Raw genomic sequence first — 9,961 nt, forward strand, 5'->3', positions numbered from 1 at the left:
TTAAAACTATTAGTGACAGGAAACAATTTTTATATGAGTTTGGAATGAAGCTTTTCTTTCTCTTTGAAGTAAAGAAGAAAATTAGGAAAGGATTAGGAACAGAATCTAATGCCAGTATATCATGATGTTATGCATAGGGTAAATGTGTTCCTGTTCACCAAACTGAACTCCCAAACTAGGGTTATAATTTCAGCCCATATTGTTACATTATCTTCGTGTTTGTCAAACGTTCATTCAAAGTCCTTTTGAATCCACCTAAAGTGCTAATGCCTCATAAATTTTTAGAATGATTTGGTTCATAGGAGATAACTATTGTTGGTGTCCGAAGCTATTTTATGAGTGTAATATTAATCTCCAGTCATTTCTGCAGTGTCAACCATGAGATACATGGAACCATTGGATTTTTCTGAATGGTCAGTGATCTATACCGTCTGCCAGTGTGTAGCTTAAACAACAACAGATGCTGTCTTTTCTTATTTCTCAAGAATAACCACAGTTATCATATACCCTTTCACACATCCGTTACTATCCACATTTAGATAGATTAAAAATGAAGCCCTCTTTCTACCATAACAACTCTCAAATCCTACCAAATCTCATCAGTTTATGCATAATAAGAGCATGACGTAAACTGTTCAGTCATTAGTTTTTTCTTTAATGGAAGGTTTTTGAAGGAAGTTCATTCTATTTTTACTTTATAAATCGTGTAAGTTCTTTATAGTCCTATAGGGTGAATTTGCCAAATGATCTGAAGTCTCTTCTTTCCCCAGCAGGGTTAGTCATCTCATTTTAGTGGAGCCTTGGGGTTTTCCTGAGCGACCAGACCTTGCTGATGAAGAGAGACCAATTCCAATTTGGATCAGAGCCTTGGGAGCGGCATTGACTCCCTTTAACCCTTTAGCCAGCCTCAGGATTGCAGGACCCTTTGGTGAGTGCTTACTTGTATCTGTATCCTAGGAAAGCAAAATGTTTATACATAGCAATAGAGGAGTATTTGCTGATCACCATTGTTAGTTAAAATCTTAAAAACAAACAAAAAAACTGAACCTTACTTTTTCTCCTCCTCCTCTAAAAAGTACCAGTCCATGCATAAAGGTGAATGAAGCCAGGCTCCTCTCCTTAAAAAGGAGTCTTTAGGGCTTCCCTGGTGGCGCAGCGGTTAAGAATATGCCTGCCAATGCAGGGCACACAGGTTCGAGCCCTGGTCCAGAAAGATCCCACATGCCACAGCAACTGAGCCCGTGCTCCACAACTACTGAGCCTGTGCTCCAGAGCCCATGAGCCACAACTACTGAGCCTGCGTGCCACAACTACTGAAGCCTGCACGCCTAGAGCCCATGCTCCACAACAAGAGAAGCCACTGCAATGAGAAGCCCACACACCGCAATGAAGAGTAGCCCCCACTCACCGCAACTAGAGAAGAGCCTGTGCACAGCAATGAATACCCAGCGCAGCCAAAAATAAAATAAATAAATTTATTTTTTAAAAGGGTCTTTATATTGTAAACATTACAGATTATTAGCAAGCAGAGGAGGTGGGAAATGCTAAGGATGAAGTTAGGTGACCTTGAACATTCTGAAAAAAGCCAAGCAAGCAGTGTCTTGGGGAAGTTTACCTGCTAGCCCCAGGCATGGGAGTTTATCTGCTAGCTCCAGGGGCCTGTTGAGGAGCCTTTGGCCAGTTAGTGATGTCCAGCTGGCAGGTCACAAAGCCTGACCTGACGGACAACCGTGGGATAACACAGGTACCATCACTCAGATTCCTTTCTTGCCCTGTAATGTCAGAGTGTTAAGAAGATAAAGTCATCCTTTCCCACAAAGATTTGGGGGACTCCTGATTTGTGTTTCTGGTCATATTTTGAGTTTAGTCTCTGATTTAAGTTATTTGACCCTCAGCTCTTCTGTCTCAGCCTCACAGCCAAGGGAATTTCCTTCCCTCGTTGTCAAAGATGGTGATGGTCTGGACCTCTGCCTTTCCCTCTTACAGCTTACGTCAGTTAAGAGGGCTTTTGGCTGAAAGTGACTGAAGACCTCAGCGGTTTAAACCAGAAGGTCTTTTATTATTTCCTTAACAAGCAGTCTGGAAGCAGGTGGTTTTAGCATTTGTTCCCAAAGCTAGCTCCTTGGTGTTAGGGTTTGGGTCTGTGTATGTGATTCTCTTGACCTTTTACCTCACAGTTGTTCAGTGGTTGCTAGGACAGGAAGCATCATCTCACAAGCTCTCTGAACAAGAAGAAAGGAAAGCATGATGCTCTTTGTCAGGGAAGGAGGTCTTCTCTGGGAGCCCCAGCAGACTTCTCCTTATGTCTCTGCCCACCCCTAGTTCTTCCATCAGCAAAGAAGAAGAAATTTCTATGACTGATCAATCATCATTTGTTCCCAGGGGCTGGAGTGAGGGGCTGCTTTCCTGGGCACGTTGCTGCCTAAATGATACACAAAAGTCAGGTTCTCTTAGCAAGAAAAGAATAGAGGTATGGCAGGTGGGTGAGGGTGTGGCAATACCTGCTGCATAGGCGACTGTAGGTTCTGCTGCTCCCTGTCCAGGCCTGCCTGCCCCCTTGCCTGAGTGCCATCCCTTTGGGAAAGCAGCGGGACTGCAGCAGTGATAAGAGGGTATGGGGGACCACGCTACATGCCCTCAGTACTAGTGTAGGTAGCCTCTTTTCACCGCCCCCCCCAATAGAGCCACACCTTCTTAGGGGCCTGGTCCTCCTTTGATGAGCTGCTTAAGAGCTGTATAGTCCTGACATGTAAGTGGATTTTGCTTGATCACAGTTACACAGGTAGCAATTATGGGAAAAGTAAAGCATGAAAAGAAGTTAGGAGATAATGATGGTGGAGGGAGGATGCCTAGGAGGGGCCTTTTAAAGCCATGTCCTCGGGCTTCCCTGGTGGCGCAGTGGTTGAGAGTCCGCCTGCCGATGCAGGGGACACGGGTTCGTGCCCCGGTCCGGGAAGATCCCACGTGCCGCGGAGCGGCTGGGCCCGCGGGCCATGGCCGCTGAGCCTGTGCGTCCGGAGCCCTGTGCTCCTCAATGGGAGAGGCCACAACAGTGAGAGGCCCGCAAAAAAAAAAAAAAAAAAAAAAAAAAAAAAAAAGCCATGTCCTCTGCCTCCCATTGTTGTTTGCACATCGTGGTGAGGGTGATGCAGAATGTCCACTGCATCATGAGAATTCTTGTTGGAGCTGTGTAATTTCTTCAGAGATGGGAAGGCAGGGCCAGGGAAGAAGTAAGATCTTGCTAGAGTATTGGGCAGTGATAGCAGAGAGGGAAACCAGCCAGTCCCTGGGTCCCTGAAGGGAAAATAGTAACCAGACAAAAGTTCCTGCTCTTCATCCTCTTTCCTTTGGGGGCCTTGCCCCTGCCTCTCACCTCAGGGGTGGGACCGTGGGAGCCACTGTGGATGGCCTTAGTGGGGAGTTCTGCTAGTGTCCCTAGCAGAAACTCTGAATTAATTTTCCCAAGAAATATTTATATACCAATTCACTTCATGTAGATACTAATGTGTTGTAATTGTGGAAGAAATGCAAATTATTAAGTTAATTTTATGTATGAGCTGTCCTATTCACCTCCCTTGTTTAATAGAATTTATTTTCCTATAAAAACAAGTCTTAGGCAACTGTTTTTGAGCTCCTAAAGCATATTAGTAAGTCAACATATGACAGACTTTTATTCTTATTTTAATCTTTCCTTAGGGAACTTGAGAGAAGTTTCTAGGATCTGTGCTTTTTTCCACTTCAAATATATATTTGAATACATGTGTAATGTAGCTTGTAATGCTCATTACAGAAGCAAACACTAAACTGTTCTATATTTGTATATATATTAAATTATAATTTAAAAGTACATATAATTTAAAATGTTTGTTTTCTATTAAATAGGTTTAAGTCTAGTACAGCGTTTAAGGCCTGATTTCAAACGGAAGTATTCTTCAATGTTTGCAGATGATACAGTGACAGAATACATTTACCACTGTAATGTCCAGACTCCGAGGTAAGTTTTATCTAAATTTACTGTGTTTGTGTTTTAGACTTTTATTTTTTGAAAATATATGAATAGTCCAGGAGATTTTTATCAGTATGTAAATGACTAAATTTAAAAGGACAAGTAGTTAAACGACTAACACTTCTTAATTTACTCATCTATTCATGGAGCACCTACTATGTAAAACATTGTACTGGATTCTGATGAGAGATTAAAAAGCCATACATACTTTCTTCCCCTAAGGTGCCTGTGGATAGTTGAGGGAAGTCTTGGTCTTGGGCATCTCGTTAAGGTGGTCAGAGTTGAGAGAGAAAGAAGAATTTCAAATAAAGCAGCATTCCCAAATGAGACTGAATGTTCTACAAAAAAGGAGTTCTGGGTTAAACAAGAATGGTTTTCTGTACTGTGGATCTTCTTAGAACCATTTTTTAAGCCAAAGGTTTTTGTTGTTGTTGTTGTTTGTTTGTTTTTTATTTTCAGCTGCATTGGGTCTTCATTGCTGCATGCGGGCTTTCTCTAGTTGTGAGCGGGGGCTCCTCCTCATTGTGGTGCGTGGGCCTCTCATTGCGGCAGCCTCTCTTGTTGTGGAGCACGGGCTCTAGGCTCGCGGGCTTCAGTAGCTGTAGCTTGTGGGCTCTAGAGTGCAGGCTCAGTAGTTGTGGCACACGGGCTTAGTTGCTATGTGGCATGTGGGATCTTCCTGGACCAGGGCTCGAACCCGTGTCCCCTGCATTGGCAGGCAGATTCTTAACCACTGTGCCACCAGGGAAGCCCAAGCCGAAGGGTTTTGAATCTCCCAGGTGCGTGGGAGATACTAGGCAGCATTTTCAAGTTCATTTGCTGATTGCACCCTTCCTTTACTCAGCACTTCTTCAGGTCTGTGTGTCAGCATGAGAAACACTGCTGCAGTGGTGAGGAGTAAGTGAGGGGCGAGGGGAAGGGGAGTCTGTGTGAATTTTGACAGTGATTATGAGAGAGAGCATAGTAGAGGGAGCAAGAGGGCCAAGCAAAGGTATTTCTTTTTCTTTTTTTTTTTTTTTCAATGACTTGTGGATGTTGTGTACAAGGCACTGGTGGAGAAAACAGAGCCTGAAAGTCTTGACAAGCTGGGAGAAGCCTGGAAGACAGAGCCTACAGTCGTTAGGGAGAGGATTAAGAATGGAGTATGATGATGAGAGCTCCAGTTCTTGTGCTGGGTTCTGTACCAGAATTATTGGAGGAGTTTGTCAAAAATGTGGTGCCTCAGCAAAGGAAACCATAAACAAGATGAAAAGGCAACCCTCAGAATGGGAGAAAATATTTGCAAACGAATCAACGGACAAAGGATTAATCTCCAAAATACACAAGTAGCTCATGCAGCTCAATATCAAAAAAACAAACAACCCAATCTAAAAATGGGCAGAAGACCTAAATAGACATTTCTCCAAAGAAGATATATGATTGCCAACAAACACATGAAAGGATGCTCAACATCACTAATCATTAGAAAAAAGCAAATCAAAACTACAATGAGGTATCACCTCACACTAGTCAGAATGGCCATCATCAAAAACTCTACGAACAATAAATGCTGGAGAGGATGTGGAGAAAAGGGAACCCTCTTGCACTGTTGGTAGCAATGTAAATTGATACAGCCACTATGGAGAACAGTATGGAGGTTCCTTAAAAAACTAAAAATAGAACTACCATACGACCCAGCAGTCTCACTACTGGGCATATACCCTGAGAAAACCATAATTCAAAAAGAGACATATACCACAATGTTCACTGCAGCACTATTTACAATAGCCAGGACATGGAAGCAACCTAAGTGTCCATCGACAGATGAATGGATAAAGAAGATGTGGCACATATATACAGTGGAAAATTACTCAGCCATAAAAAGAAACGAAATTGAGTTATTTGTAGTGAGGTGGATGGACCTAGAGTCTGTCATACAGAGTGAAATAAGTCAGAAAGAGAAAAACAAGTACCGTATGCTAACACATATATATGGAATCTAAAAAAAATGGTTCTGATGAACCTAGGGGCAGGAAAGGAATAAAGACAGACATAGAGAGTGGACTTGAGGACACAGGGAGGGGGAGGGGTAAGCTGGGACGAAGTGAGAGAGTAGCATTGACTTATATACACTGCCAAATGTAAAATAGATAGCTGGTGGGAAGCAGCTGCATAGCACAGGGAGATCAGCTCGGTGCTTTGTGACCACCTAGAGGGGTGGGATAGGAAGGGTGGGAGGGAGACCCAAGAAGGAGGGGATATGGGAATATATGTATGCATATAGCTGATTCACTCTGTTGTACAGCAGAAATTAACACAACATTGTAAAGCAATTATACTCCAGTAAAGATGTAAAAAAATAATAATTTTAATGAAGACCATTGAATATTTAAAAAAAATAAAAAGTGGTACCTGAACTCTGTCTCTAAGATTCTAATTCAGCAGTTCTGGGTTGCATCTTTAACAAATGCTTCAGATGATTCTAGCCATAGACCATACTTTAAAATATAAAAGTGGTACTTCATCATTTCTAAGACTGAAACTTGGCTGAAAGGCTGACAGGTGAGATGCAGAGACAGCCTCCTTCACTTTTTTTGTGTGTGTATGTGCCTCTCTTACACTTCTGTCAGAGAATATGTACACCTACTTTATTAAAAAGATTGAGGCCATGAGAGCACGTGAGGTACAGCTGTAGCCTCAGTCTTTTTAATAAAGTAGGTTAGAAGTTCTCTGCCAAAGGTGAAGGAGGGTGGAGAGGTTTGGGGGTCCCCCAAGGGTTTGATGTTTTGTGACTCACCAGGCAGTTGGGTCTGGTGGATTAGTTCTACACACTTCATTGATTTGTTTCAACAATTTTTAGTGGCCTGTTCCAGGGACATCATCTGTTTTCCTGCATGGTCTTAGTGGTTTGTTCTTCACCTACTCACATTTCATGATTACGTGTGCCTGTGTAATCCTAGTTTGTTGCTTTTCTTGTGGTGGAACTTGAATTCATAAACGGCCGTTCAGAAGCACACCTAGTACAAGGAAAGAAGAGAAATGACAGCAGAATGGATCTATCCTAGGAGTTTGCCAAATGTTCTGTATTTTATGTGACAGTCAGTCAGCTGTGGCCATGAGAGAAAACATAGGAGAGGCTCAAGAAAACAAAGTTTAGTATACTCACAGGTCTTAGAGAGGCAGTCACTGAATGCTGTGAAGGGTCACAGGGGACACACCAGATTTTGGTCAGGTGGCAGAAGACAGGAGTGAGGGGAAGTCCAGGCAGGAGCCTTTACTGGGTTCTGCAGCAGAGGCAAGGCAGCGCAGGGTGGGCAGTGTAGGATTTGCTAGTTGAATAATTTCAGTGGGCACTAAGATATAGGGGCGGTTTCTAGTCGTCTGGCACGTGGCCCTGGGATGATTAAGGCAGAGGAACATTGCTTCCAGGGATGTGCAAGCCAGACAGAAGAGGTGCAGCTCTGGATTGGTTAGTTTGCATATAAAGGCAGTCCCAGTTGAGTCCTTTGCTGTCTCTACGAATTGGCTAGCTCTAGGAGGCTGTCTCTCCCCAGCTGGAAAGGTTTTTAAAGATGACAAACATCGTAACAGGCAGAAATTTTTAAATATAAACAATACACAAAGAATACTTAAGCTGAATTTGTTCTTATCTTGGTATTGGTTTTGCCATTGTAGGTAAAATGCTGGTGCCATGAACATGTGGAAAAGCTGCCTTGTAAATAAGTTAGAGTGAAAAAACATATTTCAGCTATCCCCACAGGAAATTTGATGATTTTATGATAGGGACTTAAGGTTGCATGTTTTGATTTGGAAGATGATCATTTTTTTTAGAGTTTTTTTAGAGTTTAAAGCATCCTTGTTTATCTAACAAAAGCATATATCTTCTGTGGGGTTTGTTCCTTACATTTCCTAGTAAATTATTTTCATGTAAGCTGCGGTTTTTCTTAAAAGGAGAAGCTAAATATGAGTGTGTTTTGATAGAGGTGGGAGTGTGATACATACTTATCCCCCAGAATCATACATATGATTTTCTCCCTTTAAGTGGTGAGACTGCGTTCAGAAATATGACTGTCCCTTATGGATGGGCAAAAAGACCAATGCTGCAGCGAATTGGTAAAATGCACCCTGACATTCCAGTTTCGGTGATCTATGGCGCCCGATCCTGCATAGATGGCAATTCTGGCACCAGCATCCAGTCACTACGACCACATTCATATGTGAAGACGATAGTAAGTGTGTGGTTTATTTTTGGTTTATAGTTGTAGGCGAAGTCTGTTCTATTATCTTTGCTTTCAGTGAGATGTCAGGTCATCCGTGTGATTTCACATCTAAGCTATACCTGCAGCCTTGGTCAGAGACCTGCTGTCACTTGTGATGGGGGTAAGGGTTTGACCCATATAAATCTTCATGTCCAGAAAGCAAATCCCCATTCTTAGGCCCTTGTCTGTCCTAGAGCCACAGCATCTCCGCAGTGGGAGAGACTGAAAGAGGGACAGACAGGTCCAATAGCACTGTGACCACCTCCCAAGGCAACACATTCTTACTTTGTTCAGTGTTTCTGTTGGCCCTATTGTTAAAGGTCAATTTAGAATGTTGGTTTTGTTTGTTTGTTTGTTTTGCGGTACGCGGGCCTCTCACTGTTGTGGCATCCCCCATTGCGGAGCATAGGCTCCGGACACGCAGGCTCAGTGGCCATGGCTCACGGGCCCAGCCGCTCCGTGGCATGTGGGATCTTCCCGGACCGGGGCACGAACCCGTGTCCTCTGCCTCGGCAGGCAAACTCTCAACCACTGTGCCACCAGAGAAGCCCTAGAATGTTATTTTTGCATATTAAAATTTTAGTAAAGTTCACTGGATTTTGTCTTTGTTCTCAGATCCTTTATTTAATGAAGTATATAATAGTTACTACAGATCAGTATTGCTTTTTCTTTTATATTTTATATATAGCTGTTCTCACTTTCATTGCTAAGTGTCTTTGTGTGTGTCATTGTGTTTTATTAAATGCTTTTACTCACTGACCATCTGACTGCTTTTCCTTTCCTAGGCCATTCTCGGAGCAGGGCATTATGTGTATGCAGATCAACCAGAAGACTTTAACCAGAAAGTGAAGGAGATCTGTGACACTGTAGACTGAGCACACTGCAGATGACGTGGGAAATGCACATGGCTAATACAGTTCCTCAGCAATAATTTGCAGTCTGTGATGCAGAGTAAGGAATCTCACATGAGAACCAGGCAGTCTTCTTGACTGTACTTTCCCCATGTTTTCTTTATGAAGCTGCTAGCACATTTAAACCAGTTAGTGCCTTCTAGAAGGATGACTTTCCTTTCTCCGAAATCAAAATATACAAGAGTCTCGAAATCTAGTAGCTTTAATAAAAGGTTATTTGTCCCTCTGCTGTACTAAAATATTGTAATTTTTCAACTGAAATTTTTATTTCTATCTAACTTTGCTATATCAAGTATTTTTTATATTGCAGTCTGTATTGCCAATTTTAAAAAGTGATTTCTGGGTTTATTATTTTATATAATGTAAAGGTGCACCTTATTTTCCTTGTTTATATATACCATGTCTAATAACTGGTAGAGGTAAACAAAATTCGTTGTGTTTTTATGTAAAAATTTGTCACTTTCTTAGAATGCTTCACTTCGTTTTGGAAATGGAGTGTAGAGACAGGGTTTTGGTTAAAAAGATGGGAGCTGGGCTTCCATGGTGGCGCAGTGGTTGAGAGCCCGCCTGCCGATGCAGGGGATACGGGTTCGTGCCCCGGTCCGGGAAGATCCCACGTGCCGCGGAGCGGCTGGGCCCGTGAGCCATGACCACTGAGCCTGCACGTCCGGAGCCTGTGCTCCGCAACAGGAGAGGCCACAACAGTGAGAGGCCTGCATACCGCAAAAAAAAAAAAAAAAAAAAAAAGATGGGAGTTGATTTCTAGCATTGATTTTTCTGATTTTCCTCTCTTCTCTATTTAAGGC

General features: G+C 42.7%; 1 protein-coding gene across 1 annotated transcript in view; it reads left to right on the plus strand.

The window, feature by feature from the left end:
• Positions 1 to 9,377, plus strand: part of ABHD5 (abhydrolase domain containing 5, lysophosphatidic acid acyltransferase) — a 49,890-nt gene extending 40,513 nt beyond the window's left edge. Inside the window, 4 exon segments of the mRNA XM_067005647.1 lie at positions 774 to 928; positions 3,883 to 3,994; positions 8,028 to 8,214; positions 9,030 to 9,377. Of these exon segments, the coding sequence (XP_066861748.1) occupies positions 774 to 928; positions 3,883 to 3,994; positions 8,028 to 8,214; positions 9,030 to 9,119 (544 nt within the window). The 3' untranslated portion in view covers positions 9,120 to 9,377.
• Positions 9,378 to 9,961: the final 584 nt, after the last annotated feature.

The sequence above is a fragment of the Kogia breviceps genome, chromosome 10 (genome assembly GCF_026419965.1).
Source record: "Kogia breviceps isolate mKogBre1 chromosome 10, mKogBre1 haplotype 1, whole genome shotgun sequence".
NCBI lineage: Eukaryota > Metazoa > Chordata > Mammalia > Artiodactyla > Physeteridae > Kogia > Kogia breviceps.